We start from the raw sequence: 19449 nt of genomic DNA, 5'->3' as shown, positions 1-19449 counted from the left end.
TTCTAATTAGATTAAATTATATTTTAAAATACCTGGAATCAGCCTACAGTTTCTTTTTATTGGTTACATGATTACATATTGTTACCCCTTATATACATTAAGAAAGTCTTCCAGTTTTGTGGGGATTCACACAAAATAAGTATATACTTTATGAGATTTTAAAATAAATATTTTACAAATTAAAAGAAGTTCACTTGTAGAACAAAAATTTACAGATAATTTACTCACCCCCTTGTCATCCAAGATGCTTGTGTCTTTCTTTCTTCAGTCATAAAAAAATTATGTTTCCTGAGGAAAACATTTCAAAATTTTTCTCCATATAGTGGACTTCTATGGTGCCTGTGAGTTCGAACTTCCAAAATACAGTTTAAATGCAGCTTTAAAGGGCTCTAAATGATACCAGCTGAGGTCTTTTCTAGTGAAACAATTAGTTATTTTCCAAATAATGTCATTTATGTACTTTTTAGCCTCAAACGCTTATCTTATCTATTCTCTGCGATGTGTGTGTGAACTCTGTGTAAAAATGCTGTGGTATGTTGAAAAACTCCTATCTCATTTTCTCCTCCAACTTCAAAATCATCCTACATTGCTGTTTTACCGTTTTTTTTTTTTGTCAAGGGCATTTGATCTTCTTTCACTTTGTAAACACTGGGTCAGTATATCTGCAGCGATGTAGGACAAATCTGAAGTTGGAGGGCAAAATTAGATGGAAGTTTTTCAACATATCCTAACTGTATTGTCCAGGTTTACACAGAGTTCGCATGGGCAAGACATTTGAGGTTAATAAAGTGTATGAATTGTATGTTTGTTTGTTTTTTTTTTTAGAAAATAACCAATCTTTTCACTAGATAAGGACAGTCTTCCTTGGCTGGGTTTGCTTAGAGCCCTAATTCAGAGTAGAATGTCACGTGGTGTCATCTTGGAATTACGACATGGCGTGAAGGCAGCATAAGTATGTCAATTGCACACAGCTGAGGGTAATTAAACAATTTTCAGTGCAAAAGGTGATGGGAATTAAAGTCCAGAACAAACTAACAATGGTCCAGGATAAGTGCCTTCTGGCGGCTGTCATTCAAGGATGTTACAGGACTGACAGAGCAAAATAACAAAAATCTAAGATTAGTTCCCTCTGGTGGCTGTCATAGGCATACCAGCTGATGGTTGTGACATACTGTAGACCAGGGGTGCCCAAACTTGGTCTTGGAAGGCCATTGTCCTGCAAAGATTAGCTCCAACCACAATTAGACACACCTGAACCAGCTAATCAAGCTATTATTAGGCATACCACAAAATTCCCGGGAGGTGTGTTAAGGTAAATTGGAGCTAAACTCTGCAGGACACTGACCATCCAGGACCGAGTTTGAGCAACCCTGCTGTAGACAGTCTTGTTCTTGTAATTCAAAGTATCACATCTAAATTTTTAACATTGTGCAATTCTTGATATTTGTCCAAAACTGGAATTCAGCTCCCTGTCACTCAAATCGAAGTCTGGAATTTTGGCAATTGTTGTCTGGTGCACAAACTCAATTATCCACACTGTTAGGCAGATCAAGAATTTTTTCAGGATCTCACAACATTTGGTGCAAAAATCTTCATTCCAATGTCCAATTATTGGTTCTGTGTTGTGTAAGCGACATGGAATTTATAGTTTCTATTTTGTAATCTCACTTTTTTATTCATTCACAGTGTAATCTTTTTTGAATTGCAAGTATTGAGTTTGTTTTTTTTAAACTCTTTTTGGAGAAAAAATAAAATAAAACAAATATGGCATTTGTTTAGAACTTTTTTTTTAAAATATAAACAACAACATGTAAAGGCTGGCTTGACCTGACTCCACATAGACAGTGGTGGACGAAGTACACAATTTGAGTACTCGAGTAAAAGTACAGATATGTATAATAAAATATTACTCCAGTAAAAGTAAAAGTGCTCCTCTTTCAATTTTACTCGAGTGAAAGTACAAAAGTACCCGATTTTTTATGTACTTAAGTAAAAAAGTACTGATAGATTTATTTAGCAATTTTATATAGGCAGCACATATTTTTTATAATCCTACTGTTGTTGATATGGACTGTGTTGACGAGAGTGATGTAGTAATATTCAATGTGAAGCTTACACAGCAATGTACCTGAGAGAAAACAGATTTGACCATCATATTTTCAACAGTAAGAAAAAAGTGTGAACAAGTAAAGCTTGTTTTGCATAACATCACAATTATATATGACTTGAGAATAAGGACTGAAGTTAACAAGAACATTTTAAGGAAAATATAATTATATTATCATAATGATTTTTTCCTTTCAAATATTGCCCATGTAAAAACCACCCCTGGCCAAATGCCCCCAGAGGGCATCACTTTCCACTTTGATAATTACTGTAGTTACCATGATCTGAGCATGACACCCTTTCTTTTTCCCTTGGATGTAATCTATCTAGGTGGTTGAATAAAAATATGTGGACTTTATATCTAAAAATTATCTCAACTTAGCACCAGCAAGCAGCTAGACAGTTAGCATCAGCTAACAATATTTACTTATTTTCAGTATGGTTGAATAAACATTCGTATCTGTCTACTCCAGCTGATCCAAACAATATAAAAATGTATACTGTTGCTAAACAATATAAAAACAGACGTCACGTAGCGCTACATGCGTAGCATTTTAATAAAACTGCTAACGTTACATCAGCGAGGAATATGAATGTGCATGAGTTATTTTATTTAAGCTGTTATTTAAATTTTTCGTTTTTGAATTCAAGCATTTCAGTACGCTTAAACAGATCACCTTTTACAGCAGATGTAATTCACAAACAACGGACAGCTTTGACCTAAATATGATTTTCAGTTATAATAATTAATCCTAAAATTCGACATTAGTAACTTACTTTTCGCAGCATCAGTCGCGCGCGCACAAGATCTCCCGGCAGTGTTGCCAACTGCTCAGTAAGGAAAGTAGCTATTGGCTGTCCTAAAAGTAGCTAGAAGGCGCTAAATGACGTCATCGACTAATTTGCACAAACGACCATATGCATGTAATTGTGATGGACGCTGTAGAGAGCGGAGTAACATCGCTGGAGAGACAAAAGGTGAGTAAAAACCACCCTGAATATGTTTAGAACCACAAATGAACTTCTAATGTGGATTCTCTTTTTTTTTATTTTTATTTTTTTTTTTATTTACGATTCACAACCCTCCTCCTTTATCCGGGCTTGGGACCGGCAATAGTGACCCAAAAGAGACACTCTGGCGGAGTTAATTGTTTTTTTTTTTTTTTGTTTTTTTTTTTTTTTTTTCTTTTTTACCTGGCCCACTTAGGAGCCTATAAAACATTAACATTTTTAACCTTTTTTTTTTTTCTTTTTAAGTTTGGTTTTTAACCCTATGGTCCACTAAGAAACCTACAACTCACAGTAAAATATTAACATTTTTAACCATAACATTTTCTTTGTATACAATCTTTTTTTTCTTCTTCTTTTTCTTAAGTTTGGGGTTTAACCTTATGGTCCACTTAGGAACCTACAAGAAGTCACAGTAAAACATTACCATTTTTAACTATAGTATATATATATATAAAAAAATTATACAATCTAGATTAACAAAAGAGATAATAGAAAGAAAATGGGATATAGTAGAGAAAATCTGAGAAAATGGTAACTAGTCTGGCCCTAATTCAGGTTAATTGTATTTTTTTCATACCCCCTCCACATACAGACAGGCTGTGCTGGCTCACAGAAAGAGTGGCTCGTCGTCATTTTGGACAAGGCTCTCTATGGCAGGTTCAGCAACTGAGGGAGCTGACTTGAATGAGTAAGCAGCTGATGTGCCAAAAAGCTGCAAAACATTATCTGGGAGCTGATGCTCATAGCAAGCCTCACCAGACAGCTTCAGTCCATATCGGATGTACAGGATGGAGTTAAGGGTCTGCAAGGACATCCGATTTCTGAGCTTGCTTTTTACCACACTCATCTGGCTGAAAACTCTCTCGACTTCAGCATTCGAGTGTGGTAAGGACAACACAGACACAGCAGCCATGGCAAGTTCTTGAAATGGGTTGATATCAGCTGCATCTCTGAACTTCATAATCTCACTCCAGAAACTCATTGTGTTTTTTGTCTCATTCCATTTGCTAAGGTGGATGGCACGCCATTGCTGGACAATTTTGTCTATGTCTGCAGGGGAGTAGCCGAGGAGCTTGGCTATTTTTCCTATTTCTCCAGGGCTCTTATTGTGCTTTAAAGTTTCCTCCACATTAAAAACTGACATGTACTGCAATGCTTCGATGTTGTCCGGCAGTCTCACCCTCAACTCATTAGTGAGAGAGATGGTGAAGGCTACACACCGCTTTCGGACATTGATTTCATGCTCCGGCACAAGATGGAGCTCAGCTGCCTTTGATTCAAAAAGGTAACCAAGGTACGGTTTGGGACTGATGTCTCCATCTATTGGCCCTTTAAGAACATCCGTTTTTGCCAGTGGATTCAGCACCCTGCTACTCACAGACTTTATCAGGCTAACCAAGCTTTCAAGTAGCTTAAGAGGATCTACTTGTTCACCCTCAAAAGCCTTGATGGCCAACTGTACCTCACCTAGCACTGACTTCAAAAATGTCAGATACAAAATGTTTTGAGGGTCGCTATACATGGAATACAACACCTCAGCCATGTAGCAGTGTTCACTGGACTTGGTGACTGAGAAATGCAGCCTAAGCTCCTCCCACTGGTCCAAAATGCGTGAAACCGCAGGTTCAATGGAGAGCCAACGTGTGGCACAGACCTTTGTTATTTGTAAAGGTTTTTCCCCACAGTTGATGGTCTCATATATGGCCTTGTAGGCCTCCCTGCGCTTTGGAGACACTGAAAACCAGTTATAAGTCTCTCGTACCAGGTATTCCACGCTACGGGGGATGGTGTCATTGGAAGCATGACTTACAGCAAGCTGCAGAGAGTGGCATACACAGCGAATAAGAACAAGATCTTTAAGGCCATACTCTTCCTTCAGGACTTTATGGACCCCATTGTTAACCCCTGTCATGACAGAGGCATTGTCAGTCCCTATCCCCAGGAGTTTCTCTTTTTTTAGACCACACTTCACGAGGAAACCCACAACAGCACAGGCTATAGATCTGGCATCTCCTCCTCCAATTCAACAAGCCCCAGAAATGTTGAGACAACTGTCTGCTTGGTGTCACTAAAGTACCTTATCACAACCCCCAAGTATTTAGAAACACTTATATCTGTGGACTCATCGAGGAGGAGGCTGAAACGCTGATCACCCACATCTGCAACCAACTTTTTGAGGAAGTATGGTGCTAGAACACCATTAATCATCTCTGTGCACTTTGTCCTGTGCATTTTGAAATGGGTAGCTGCAGTGGAGTCTGAGAAAGCAGCTCTACATGCTTCTCCAATGTGGTCACATGCTAGCATGGAACAGTGTTCAGCGATAGCTAATGCCATGGTGGCCTCAGCCTTTTTAGCAGAGTCAATTTTTTGAATCATAAATGGCAGGCTTTTTTGGGTGGAACTATCATAAGGCTTTGCCTTTTGAGTGTGTTTTTGAGTTGCCTTGTGTTTTTTTACATCACTAAGTTTGGCATAGAAATCAGCCTTACAATACAAACAGTATGCCCGTGTATTGTCTCCAATAAACGGCTTTAACCAACCTTTGAATTCAGGGTTTGATTCCCACTCCTTTCTATATTTTTGTGTGTACAGTTTAGACATGATGAACTGGCTAGCTAGTTTAACTTATGTCACAGAAAGGCACAAACACGACGAGATAAGTAAGTGGACCAGACGAGTAAGTGACTGAGGCTGTGTGAGTCAAACTAAATGCAGCTTTTTATTTTTGTTAAGTGATTTAATTATTTTAGACAAAGTACATTTTACATTTTAAATCCCTTGCTGAATGCAAGACAGGGCGGGATCAGCCAGCGGCGGCTTCACGCACATGATGCGCGATTCATTTGCAGTCAGGACACGGAGGGGTGAACATCTCCGCGCTCTGACTGCAGCTGGGAGGGGCTGGTGCACGAGAACTGGGCCGCCTGTGAGTGCTTTGCCACGGGGGATGGGTCAAACGGCAGCACCCGCTGCTCGTTGAGAAGAGTAAGAACAATGTGCGGTTTCACGTCAAAAAGTCTCTAAAAGTCTCCAATAACACCAGTAAAAGTCGTTAGATTTGTCGCTAGTCGCTTTTTTGAAAATGTGTCGCTAGAGGGGTCTGAATACTCGCTAAATATAACGACAAAGGCGCTAAGTTGGCAACACTGTCTCCCGGTTCTTACTTGTGAATTCAGTTGACTGGAGACTCGCTCTAAACGGATCATTTGAATCAGTGAGTTGTCGACTCGAGAACAGCTGCAATCGGATCAGTCCAATTCGTGAATGAATTGTTTGGTGCGATTGGCGAATCAGATTAACAGGTTCATTGAAAAGAATCAGTTTGTTCATGAATCAGACACCGCTTGTGCGTCTCAGAGAACGTGATATATTATAAGAGGTAACGATATGTTTATGAAATGTAGTGAAGTAAAAAGTACGATCTTACGCTTTGGAATGTAATGAAGTAAAAGTGAAAGTTACTCAAAATAAAACTACTCCCAGTAAAGTACAGATACTTGAAAAATGTACTTAAGTACAGTAACGAATTACAACTACTTCGTTACTGCCCACCACTGCACATAGATAATATGTGGATCATTTAAGAATACAAATGAAAATAAAAACATTTAGAATGTTTCAAAAGACTTTCAAAACCTGCTATCTAAAAGTGGGTTGACATAATCGCCTTTGCTTTGAGTGTCTTATTGCCCATATGTGCATAAACACCACTGACTCTCACAAAGTTCAGGAGCATACATCATAAAATACTCACCAGACATGCAACCATATTAAAATGTGGACACAAGGAAATACAATCCAAATTCCAGAAAAAAGGTGGGGACATTTCATGATATGTCACAAAATCAAGAATGTGTTATCTGTTCATTCTATTTAATCCTTACTTAATTGACTACTGAAGTCACTAGCCAAATGTTTATTTTATTTTGTAAATATAACCAAATTTAGATTTTCATGGCTCCAACACACTCCAAAAACGTTGGGACAGAGGCTAAATAGAAGTGAAAAGGTTATAGATGTTATGAATCCTGTCTGGTCTGCCCACCACTAGAGGTCGCCTGTGCTTCCCACTTACAGTTCACATCACACAGACTGTTGCACTACACCCTAGGGCTGCATTCGATTATGAGCGCGATTTGGCATAGCTTGTCAATGATATACGGCTCTGTGTATTAATTGCCGCTCCAGCTGAACGCACGTGATGGAGCTTTACTACTAATCAAAGTACCGGCTTCATTGACTAAGCGCGCCTCACAATATCGTGTGATTAATCGTGCAGCCCTACTACACTCCGGACTATGTTTCCCATCACCCATCACGCTGATTGCGCTAACACCTTTAGCCAATCAGGCGCTCTGTTTAAGCCTTTGACTTTCCCCTGTTTTTTGGTTTATTGGAGTTGTGTATTGGAGTTTGTATAGAGTTCCCTAGTTCCCTAGTTCCCTAGTTTCCTAGTTCCCAGTTAAGCTTTCTTGCCTGGTCATCTCATCTTGTCTGTCTCGCCACCGGCCTTTCGGATTTCTCACTCGTTTCTTCAGATTACCTCTTTTCCTCGCCCTTTGGATTAGGTTCGCCACTGATCTACCCTCGCCTGCTTCACGGACTATTCTTGTGTCTCGCTCCAACATACCTGTTTGCTATTGTCTGACCCTGCCTGTTCGACCATGTCTTTGTGTTGCCCTTCTAATAAAGCTTTGCATTTGGATCCGCCCGCTTCACATCTTGCTCTCCACGTTACAATAGAATATCCAAATTAAATTGTTTTTGGAAGTTCACAGTAAGCACGTGAAATGGAAATAGGTGAGAATATCATGTTTGGGTATAAAATAATCATTTCAGTCTTTGCAAGCAAAGTAGGATCATGTCTCATCACTTTGTGACAAATTTCATGACAAAAGTGTCAAACAAATCACATTTCCTAATAGAAAATCTCAAAGAATTTAGGTCTTTCACCAACTACCACACATAATATTGTGAAAAGATTTGAGGAATCCAGAGAAATGTCAGTCTGTGTAAAGGAAGACAAAGAGCAAGACACCTCAGATAAATGTGCATGACCTTTGAGCCCTCAGATGGCATTGCATAAGAAACCATCATGCTGTGGTGTTAAATTATAGCTACATGGGCTCAGGAGTACTTCTGAAATCTGCTGACACTTAACACATCCTGCAGCTGCATCAATAAATTAAGCTTGAATTCTGTTACTCTAGCATAAAGCCATACATCAGTTCTATGCAGTGATGCCATGGGGTTCTCTGGGCCAGAGCTCATCTTAGATAGTCAAAAAGATGATGGGAATATGTGCTGTGGTCAGATGAGCCCACGTTTCAGCTCGTTTCTGCCTAAAATAGACAGTGCACAAAGAAACCATCCAGTCTTTCATTAGCTGGAAATGCAAATGATTGGCATGGTATGGGGGTGCAACAGAGCAAATGGCATTGGTGACTGGAATATGTTCGAAGGTACCATTGAGGCATGTATTGGGATTGTACAGACACATATACTGCCATGAGGATGATGTCTTTCATGGGAAGTCCATGTAATACTAATAATAGATCAAGACAATGCCAGGACTACATGTGCTACAACAGCTTGGTTTCATAGACACAGACTGAATGTGCTAGACTGGCCTGCCTGCAGTCCAGATCTGTCTCCTTTTGAACGCATGTATGACCAGTCATGAAAAGGAGAGTCAGTCAATGACAATCTGATAAACATCTGAAGTTTTTTATCAAGCCAGATTGGACAACAATTTTGCTTGCAAAACTTGAAGTATTAGTATCCTTGTTTCCCAAACAATTACACATTGTAATTATAAGGAAAGTTGATGTGGCACAATGTTAAACATGCTTCTGTCCCAACTTTTTTGGAGTGCGTTGCAGTCATAAAAATCAAAATTTGCTTGTATTTACAAAATAAAATTCACAGTTGGCCACTAAAAACAATTTTTTTTGGAATTTTTTTCTTTGTACTTTAGTCAGTTAAATAAATGTTAAAGAGAATGAACATATTCTTGATTTTATGGCTCTTCACGAAACATCCCAATTTTCTGGCATTGGGATTGTACAATGTTAGCATTTAGTGTGCTGAGAGCATGCATGCACAGTTTGCTTACATATTAATAGTTGAGGATCAGGGAAGAGCAGGTGAAGCTGAAGAGCACCAGGGTGGAGCCAGCAGGACAGAGAGCCAGGGCGGAGCAAGTGGAGCTGAAGATCCTCATGGTGGAGCAGACACCCACCAGGGTGGAGCAGATGCAGCAGCAGCCCACTAGGTAAGACCAGACGGAGAGACAGACAGAGAGTTCACAATCAGCACAGTGGCTGATTCAGAACAGGACGAGAGTTCGTAGATGGCCTCTTTGGCCAGTTCAGAGCATGAGAAAAGTTCATAAGGGGCCTCTGTAGTCATGACAGGACAGACAGGAAGTTCACAGGCGGCCTACATAGCTGTGATAGGACAGACAGGACTTCAGGAACGGCCTCTATATCCGTGACAGGACTGACTGGGATTTCACAGACAGTCCCTGCGGCCGGATTGGGACAAGTTTGTGAGTGGGCGCCACTACTGTGATAACAGCTGCAGTGAAAGATATCACATCAGTAACATCTGGAAAGGGCACCACTGCCTCTAGAAGTTCTGCAGCTTCCGCTGCCACTTCTAGAAGATCTAGAGTGGGCACTGCCATTACTGGAGGTTCTGCAGCCTCAGCCGCCACCTCAGGCAATCCTTCCGTGACTGCTGTTGGCTCTAGAAATTTGGTGGTAGTTTACGCAGCCCAAACGCACCAAATAGTGATCCCCATTGTGGGAAGAGCTACAGGTAGGGCAAACAGTTCAAAGACTGGAGGGTGAAAGTGATTTGTTTTGGGGATACCAGTTGTGCGAGAAGACACCAATGGTGGATCCCAGCTGAAACATGACGAAGCTCTGGGAGGTCAGCTGGGACATGACGTGACTCTGGGCAAACAACTGGGACTTGACTTGGCTCAGGAAGAGCTGCTGTGACTTGACTTGACTTGGCTTGACTTGAACAACGAGTGAACTTGGAGAGTGAGTGAGCAACTTATGCTGCATTCACACCATATCATAATTACCATAATTTTGAGATGACAACATGTGATGTTCTACTCGGAGCTGTTCACGTCCTCAGACTCGGAATTATGCTTTTCTATGGCAACATAGAAACTATCACTATCAAAACCTAAACAGAGCCTACGTTGGTCAGGTGGTACAGCGGTCATGTGATACAAGTCGTAGCTCTCAGAAGACTCCCAGTTCACAAGTTGTAATTACGAGTTCTACGAGGACGTGAACGCTTCTTACAAGGAATCTCGTAATTACCGTAATACCGATATGGCGTGAACGCACCTTTATAAACTAGACAAGGAGGACATATGATAAAACAAACCAATGAAAAGCAGACACATGCAACCAGGGAACCAATCAGGACATGACACATGCAACTGAGGAACCAATCAGAACATAACACACAGACATGGGTGACACAAGACCAGATCACATGAGGAGCAAGGAACACATGGGAAATGGAGTTCAAATAGCAAGAGTCCGGGTTGGAGTGCCCTCTAACGGAGTTCATGGGCACTCCAGCTGACAACTGTAACAGGAATCCTCTTTAACTTGATTACAATCTTCATCCATCAAAACTTTACTAGTGATACACAGACTAGTTCTGACTTTAACTGTGGATTGACAGGGGTGATAAAATAATAATCTTTTTTGAACTGGGGTTTAGAATACTGATTGGCTAAACTGTATGCCATATGTTGAATATGTTTATATCTTGAATCAGATATTGGCTAAACTGCTACATAGACCCCGCACAAAAGCAAGAGGTGGAATTTATTGCATTCTCAGTCATTTTTCAGTCAAAGTCAGTTCATCATTGATTCAGTGATGTCATTGCCCAAGCTAAATTCAGTTCAAAAAGTATCTATAAAATCAGACTGACAATAGTTATGCGGATGTGTGTCAGCCAGGTCTTCTCTGGCCAGACAAAACCAGCAGGCAAAAATATAAAAACACCTGCAATTGTTTATGGCATATTTATCAACTTACATGAAGTTACCAGAATGATAGTTAGCCCACAGAATACTTCAGGAAGTTGAAACCAGAAGTAACTAAACTTGAAAGTGGGCGTCAGACCCATGCTCAGGCACAAACATCATTCTGGTGTTCTAAAGATAGGTACTCAGTTGCCACTGCCTAACAGACGAATTGCATCTCACTGGTATGTATGATATATTTCTCAATATGCAATTATTTAAAATTATTTAATTTAAATAAATGTCAAATGGGGTGTTTTATATATGAATGTGTAAGATTTACAATTACCTATAAATTAATCATTTTGAAATTCATTCTCTTCCCAGATAAAATCAAATATGGAATTGTCAGGTGAGTTAAGGGTGTGTCAACATTACCCTGTTTTGTTTCTTTAATTACAAAAGGCACTGTGTGGAGCCAAGATATAACCCTTTTGAAAAACAAGCTCACTTTAGCATAATTTTAAAATCAGTTAAGTGCAAACTGCTGTTTTCATATACTTAATTTCAAGTTATCTATAAATATATATGATTTTTGATTTTGATTTTTTTCTGAAATATTAATCTTCACTCAAAACATGAAGGAATATTAGCTATATATATACCACTGTTCTACTAACATACTGACAAAATATCCAAGGCAACAAAAATCTTTATTTTGTGGAAAACATGTTGATCAAACTTAGAGAAAAGTACCCACTGTAGCATGAAAGAAGATTACAACTAAAGTTTTGGCTACAGCTGTCAGAAATTAGTAGGAAGTGTAGAGATCCTGGGGTTGAGCAGGGGTTGATTAGTGCAGACAGGTGCAGAGAAACAGAACTCTGGTAACTGTAAAAGAATGGGTGGGGTAGAAGGATTTGGTGTGGCTGGTGACTCTGACAGTTTGATACATACACGGTATTTCTGTTTATGCTTCACTAGAGGTCACCACAATGATTCCTTCGCCAGACCCGTACCACTTTCCTTCTCATCTGGAGACCTTCACCAGGGTAAGATAAGACTGGAGATGCCTCTTAATAATAATAATAATAATAATAATAATAGTAGTAGTAATAATGTTTATCATTGTCATGGCCATGGACTGTCAGTGTGCTTGTTTTCCTCCCTATGTGGTCCCCGTGACGTAGTTTCTCCCTTGTCTAATTGTATCATTGTATCGTTGTGTTTCCCTAATTACCTTGTTGTGTTGTGTATTTATAGTGTGGTCTGCCCCTTGCTTTCTGTCCGGTGCCTCTCGTCATATGCTGTGCTGCTTGTTTGTTCCTGTCTGCCCTGTGTACCCTTTGGATCATTAAAGATTCTTGTTTTGTTTCTACCTCCGTTTCCTTGTTCCTCACTCCCACATCTTAGCATTTCCGTGACAGAACACCGACTACAGAAATATATTGCATGTCTCCCCTCCCCTTTTGTTTCCGTGTTGCACTCAGTTTTTATGTTTCAGTTCGGATCACCTCTCCCCATCTGCCCCATGGATGATCTTGCCAGTTCCACTCATGACCAGAGCCCAGCCCACCATCTCCCCACTGTGTGGATCAGAAAACTGAGCCCTCGGATGACAGAGAGCCGGAGCACACCGTGACTTACAAGCCATTGCAACTAGGAGCGACAGAGCTGAGGATCGCCGCAGAACCAGAGGTACGCAAAATGTTGGACCAGGCAAGAGCCTGGTTGCCATGCCCACCATGAAGGAAGAAGCCATGGCCAGTGTGATCATTGAGAGGAGAGGAGCCCACTGCATCTTGGGATCTTGTGCAGTATGGAAGTAGTGGATCTGGGACTATGGGAGGCTGAGGGGTTGTTCAATGTGGACTTGTATCCATACTTACCTCCTCTCCTCCCTCCTTCATCAGAGCCCTCAAATACTAATTTTCCCAAGCCCATCTTGAATAGGGCTTCTGTTCCCAAGTCAAGCCCAGAGAGAAACTCTGTCCCTGAGTCCACCAAGGAGAGGGCTTCTGTTCCCAAGGGCAGCCCCGAGAGCCCGGAAGCTCACAAATGCCTGCCGTCCCACCCGCTCCTGCCGCCTTCTCTGCTGTTGTCTGGCAGCCCCTCTGCTCAAGCTTAGCCCACCATCTGTGCGGTGGGCTCACTGCTGATCTGCCAGTCTCCATCGGCATCATGGCTGGAGGTACCCTTGTCTCTGCCTCCAGCGTCAGAGTCCAGGACTTCTCTCTGCCTGTCGACCCAACAGCTCCACAAGCTCCTCCCTCCTCTCCACCATGGCCTGGCAGTCCACTGGCACCGCCAAGCTCCCTCATTCCTCCGGCTGCGCCTTGGTCTGTCGTCAACCATCCTGCACCTCAGACTCCACTCCTCTGGCTGCGCCTCGTCCCTCTGGCTCCGTCAGGCTCCTCCATCCCTTCAGTTCCACCTTTGTCCTCTGTTGCTCTGGCTCCACTGCAGCCTTTTGGATCCAAGCCTCCACGACGGTTGTCTGAGCCATTGGTTTCACCTCGCCCTCCGGATTCTCCTCGTCACCCTGGCTCATTGGCTCTCCTCCGCAACCGTCGGTCAGCCCCCTGGAGTCGTCAGCCCTTTCTCCTCCATAGCTCCTCCCTCCGTTGTCTCCATCATGGGTCGTCATCATGGCTGTGACTTGGGTCCCTCTTGTTGGCTCCTCCCTCCATCTCATCCACCCTAGCTCCTCCTGTTTCCTCTTTGGCTCTACCCTGGACTCTGTTTGTCATCCTCCTCCTGGGTGTTTGTCCTCCTGAGCCTACTCCCAAGTTCCCACCCAGCCCTCCCTATGTTGCGATATATCACGCCCATGGACTGTCATTGTGTTTGTTTTACTCCACATGTGCTCCCCTTGACCTTGTTTCTCCCTTGTCTAATTGTGTCATTTGAATCAACTGTGTTTGCCTAATTACCTTGTTGAGTTGTGTATTAATAGTGTGATCTGACCCTTTATTTCTGTCTGGTGTCTGTCGCCATATGCTGTGCTGCTCATTTGTTCCTGTTTGCTCTGTGTACCCTGTGTACCCTTTGGATTATTAAAGACTCTCGTTTTGCGTTTACCTGCGTTTCTTTGTTCCTCACTCCCACGCCTTAGCATATCTGTCACAATCATTATGTGTATGTTATTGTGACAAATGCATTTATTATGAAGCAATTTTCACTGCAAAGAATCTGTAAATTTTATTTTTTTGTTTTAGATGGATCAACTGTTTGTCTTCAGAGAAGTAACTATGGAAGAACGTATTGCAGAAGGTTTGTTCAATAGCATTTCATTAATGTAATACAGTAAAAATTAATTGTTCAACACCCTTATCTTCAACCTTTTAATTCATTACAGGTTTCTTTGGAATAAAGCCTATCAAGAAATATAATGTGAAGGATGAAACTGGAAACAAGGTTTTCAGTATTCTTGAAGACAGTGAGCGCTATGCCAGGAAAATGTATGGTAGTGGACGTTCCTTCATAATGAAGATAACTGACCAATCAAATCAAGAGGTCATCAGACTGGTGCACCCGTCTGTTTGCTGCTATATCAACCATGAGGTATACAGGTCATCCACATCCTGTTTAGTCCTTAATTCTGTTATGTACCATATGTTATATGTTATGTGTATAATTTAGCTGGAAGTTCAGTCTCCACCGGGCACTCCCATTGGATATGTTCGACAAAACTTGCATGCTTGCCTACCTAAATTCACTGTTGAGAATGAACGAGGTGAACCAGAATTCAAGATTGAGGGCCCATGTGTAGGTTGTACCTGCTGCTCGGATCAAAACTTTGAGGTAAAGCACACACACTCTGACACAACTTTTAATTTCCCATTGACTTATTGTATTTAAATTAAACCAACTTATTTTCTGTCCAGGGTAATCTGGAACCATTAAACATACCCTTATGTAAACTTTTTAGCATTTTTAGATTGTAATTCACATACTTGTGTTTCTTTGGGTTTTAATTGTCAGGGATAACATCTTTTTACTTTCTTGGACAGTAGCTGAATGAAGTTGTAAATCCATGTTATGTTAGGCCTCTATAGAGTAGTCTAAACAAAAGCAAAAACAAACAAACAAACAGAAAAGTACAAAAAAAATCTGTTATAGGGCAGTACCTTTTCAAAATGTACAAATGTGTACAATTTAGGTTCTAATAGTTATCTTTAAGGCCCTGAAATCCATGTAATATTCAAGGGTAAATAAGGTACAACGGTGTACATTTTGAAGATGTACCGGCCCAGTAAAAACATTTGTACCTTAGTTTTCTATTTATTATATTGAAAATATAATATTAAAGTGGAAAAACGGGAAGCAGCATCAGAGTTGGGTGTTGCATGTTACGCAATATTCACAACAGGGGCGTTTCTAGGATTTTAAAACATCCGGGGCTGGTGCCAAAACATCAGGGGCTAGTGGTAGTTGGTGGGAGCTCACATCATGCTCACATAAGATTTTGTTAGACACAAGTGGTTGAACCTGGATACTTCTAGGTGGGTCCGGGGGCATTAAACTGGGTGTTAAAGACCTTGTCACACTATTAACAATAGTAAATAGTAATCACTGCAAATAGCAAACATATCAAAGTATTATGACAAAATTATAGCATTACAAAAATATGTTAGACAAATAAAATAATACATTTGAAAATGTATTTATAACTGTAACAAATATATAGTTGCATGCAAAAATAGGGCCCTATTTTTTTCCTCAAATTCCGTTTTATTTTATTTATTTTTTTTTTTCAAATTCTGCTTTCATTTTTCTGGTCTTCTTTTTAATGGTCAAATTTAACTTTATTATTCAAAATGTATTTAATTATGTGTAATTAATTAAAACCATGAATCTTATACAATTTACCGTCAATTTATCAAAAGTTAAGAAATATTACATGTTTAGGAACTAGGTTTAATTTTTTTTTTCACCTTACGTTTTATTGTTACCAAATATGTTTTAGCATGTCTGTTTATTTGAATGCATAAAAACAACTTTTATTTATTTTTCCATAATGCCTTATGGAATTCTGTGTTGTGTATTTTTCTGGTTATCAGATGAAGGTATAAAATATTGATTTAATTGATGTTTTAAAGAAAATTATATTTTATTTTCGGCAAATAAAGGGGATTTACTATTAAAATGTTAAACATGGAAGAAATATTGTGTGAAAAAAAAAGTATACATTTTTATTAATTAATAGTAGTAGTAGTAGTAGTAGGTACCTACATTATACTGAATGATTAATAAAGTTAAACTGAACCTTTATTTTGACGGGTTGCCAACTTGCCGTGAATAGCTTTAAATTTCTGTGTATATATTTGACGCTTGTTTTACTCAAATGAAACAGTGAAATGCTCATGAAGTGACTCTCAGAGCAGTTCTGGAGATGTTGTTAACGTGTTTATGCCCTCATTTAGTGAAACGGCAAACGCTGAAATGACTGCGCGTGTCAGTATTACATGCATAGAAAACGAAACCGCGCATCCGCGCCGTTTATTCATAAAAAGACACGCAGAACATGCAGGATTCATATTTAAATACTCTTTTGCGGCATAATATTTACAGATACCAGTCCATATCGCTACTTGATTTAAGTTTAATGACCAACTTTTGATTAAATAATTCAAACTTTGTCAAATTCCGTGGAAATCATTGGGCCATACAAAAAATCATCCGGGGCTGGAGTAAAACCTTTCGGGGCTCGAGCCCCGAAATATGCTTTTCCTGATAACACAGTAAGTTTATGTAATTTGATTAGTTACTAATTTCAGTATAATTGTTACATAAGTTACAAATGCAGTGTTAAGAAAAATATTAACCCTTTAACTGTCACTCCCTATCCTGAACATAGAAATGAACATGGATGCATTATCCAAAGTTAATTTTTTATAATTCATGAATGACAGACAACATTTTGTAATTCAATTTTGATGTACAATTTCCATGGTAATTCAATTTTAAAATGGTTTTCAAAGTATGAATTCTGAGATTTTAAATTTTCAGTCTTTTGTTATGATGTCGATTTTTGAGGTCCACTCTTGTCATAAATTAATCTATTACTTTTCCTACATAATTTGTAACACGAAAGAGTGGTAAAATATCTATTTAAAGGAGTCTTAGACCTTCCCAACGATATATAGTTTGTCAGGATTAGATTAGAATTTTTTTTGTAATATGGTCAAGTTAACTGAGGTGTCCCACAGAGGTAAGTAAAATGCATTTTAAAATCATGTTCTGCATGTCAGTATGCCCTTTAATAATTCACCCCAGAATGTAAGCTAAAATGCGGACGAGTCATACAGCTTTAAGATGCAATGAAAGATTGCCTCAAATTTTTGTACTCGATTTTACATGTTTTAATCTGGCATTATAGTTTGGGAAAAGTCCAACTAGTAAATTTAATATAAATAAGAATCAGTGACTTATTAGAATGATATCCTCTGCTGGATCAAGCTGCGCGTTGTATCATGTTTCAGTTTTCAGGTAAATACAAGCTTGATTCCTTACAGCGTGTCTTCTTCCAAAAATGAAAAGTAGCCGAGATGAACTTGACGAATCGTCACGTTTTGTTACGGAGGCATTCACATGTTCACACGTCTCACTTGGACATGTGAATGGTGTCATATGAATACGTCATGTTATATGAATAGTCCTCGCTGCACGTGGGTGTGATCACATTACAGACAATGAGTTAAGACGGGAAGGACTCATCTTGGTTTCATATAGATTAGTTTATTAGAGAACGTTTGTTTGTGCCCTACTTCAATTATTAAGATAAAAACAGATATTTTAAGCTTTCTATAGATATATTTCTCATGTCTGTGCCAAGTTTTAGAAATTCAGGGAGACAGAAACAGCAGAAAGCGCAACCTGTTTGTTTTCTTTATTTTACGAAAGCACAAGTTTTTTGTTGATATTGTGAGTGTACACAAATGAAAATAGATGCATTACATCCAAATGATGTATTACACTTAACTGTATGATCAAAATGACAGAACATTTTAAATTATTTTTGCTGTTATCAGGAGAAAATGCTAATGATCGTTTAAGTTACAAGTTTTGATGCATAATTTTTCAGTCAGGATTAAATTGCTGACAGAACTATGAGTTTCACTTTGTAGTGGACTTTTTAGGTTTGTTAACCTAGTTAATCTGTATTAATCTGATTACTTTTTAAATGCAGTAATCAGTAACATAATCAAATTACAATTTTAAATTTGTAGTTGATTCCTTTTTACTTTTTTTTTTCTTTTTTTTTTGGGGAACTTACTAGTAACCAAATTTGCTTAAATGCCTAATTTGTTATTGTGTGTTATTACCTGTGTTATATTGTGACCACAGCTGGTGTCTTTGAATGGGGCAGCAGTAGACCAGTCATTTGGCAAGATCTTCAAACCTTTCTCATGTAGTAGACCAAATGCAGTTGCAGATTTTGTGTTGAGGTTTCCAGGGAACCTGGACGTCAAAATGAAAGCTACTGTACTGGGAGCCTGCATGCTTATTGTAAATATTGTTAAAAATACTTTTATTTTACTTTTTTAAAAAGTTGTAATATAAGACTTGTTTATTGATTTATTATTATTAATTATAACTCATTCATTTTCAGGACTACACGTGTTATACGTGTAAATCTATTGTAGGATTTGTTAACTGTTTATTATTTTTAATTATAACTCAATTCATTTTCAGGATTGCATATATTACGAACTGTTAAAATAAATGGAAAATGTGAGTATCAACCTTTATAATAGTGATTTTTATAAACATTCTGGTATTCCTTTGAAAATTATATACAATATAATATATATAATATATATAAAATATAATATTATATTATATATTAAATATAATATAATATAATATAATATAATATATACATATATGTAAGTGAAGGCAATTTGTGTCTTTGTATGCACGTAACATATTTTCCCCCTTTTTGTTTACAGTAGGCCTTCTTTAGAGAGAAGAAAGGACGAAATACATATGTCTGACTGATTGCCAAAACATCCCCCAATAAAAGCAGAAGAGACAAGAATTAAAGTTACATTTGACCAATCTTTTTTTTTTTTTTTTTTTGCATTGCATTGCAGCTGTAAAGAAAGAAAGAAAGAACATGCTTTCACATTGCAAATGCTGTGAAACAAAATACCATCTGTTTATTTTGTAAATTCTTGAATTAAAAATGAACAAATTACACATTATCACTGGTTGTTTCTTTCTGTGTCTCTCTTATGTTATGCAGAGTTTGCGTGCATGATCTAAAAGTGAAGCAAAAAAACAGTAACCACAAACACCTACAGCTGAAGTTCTTTGTA

General features: G+C 38.9%; 1 protein-coding gene across 1 annotated transcript; it reads left to right on the top strand.

Moving 5' to 3' along the window:
• The first annotated feature begins 11309 nt into the window (after positions 1 to 11309).
• On the top strand, positions 11310 to 19210 carry LOC127153144 (phospholipid scramblase 1). Its single transcript, XM_051094093.1, has 9 exons — positions 11310 to 11370; positions 11513 to 11537; positions 12110 to 12177; positions 14344 to 14398; positions 14484 to 14689; positions 14768 to 14929; positions 18476 to 18637; positions 18824 to 18862; positions 19081 to 19210. The coding sequence occupies exons 2-8, from the start codon at positions 11525 to 11527 to the stop codon at positions 18851 to 18853; spliced, it is 696 nt and encodes a 231-aa protein (XP_050950050.1). The 5' UTR covers positions 11310 to 11370; positions 11513 to 11524; the 3' UTR covers positions 18854 to 18862; positions 19081 to 19210.
• Positions 19211 to 19449: the final 239 nt, after the last annotated feature.

The sequence above is a fragment of the Labeo rohita genome, chromosome 2, assembly GCF_022985175.1.
Source record: "Labeo rohita strain BAU-BD-2019 chromosome 2, IGBB_LRoh.1.0, whole genome shotgun sequence".
Taxonomy (NCBI): Eukaryota; Metazoa; Chordata; class Actinopteri; order Cypriniformes; family Cyprinidae; genus Labeo; species Labeo rohita.
Note: the sequence above shows the minus strand (reverse complement) of the source record. Positions and strands in the feature narration are given on the sequence as shown.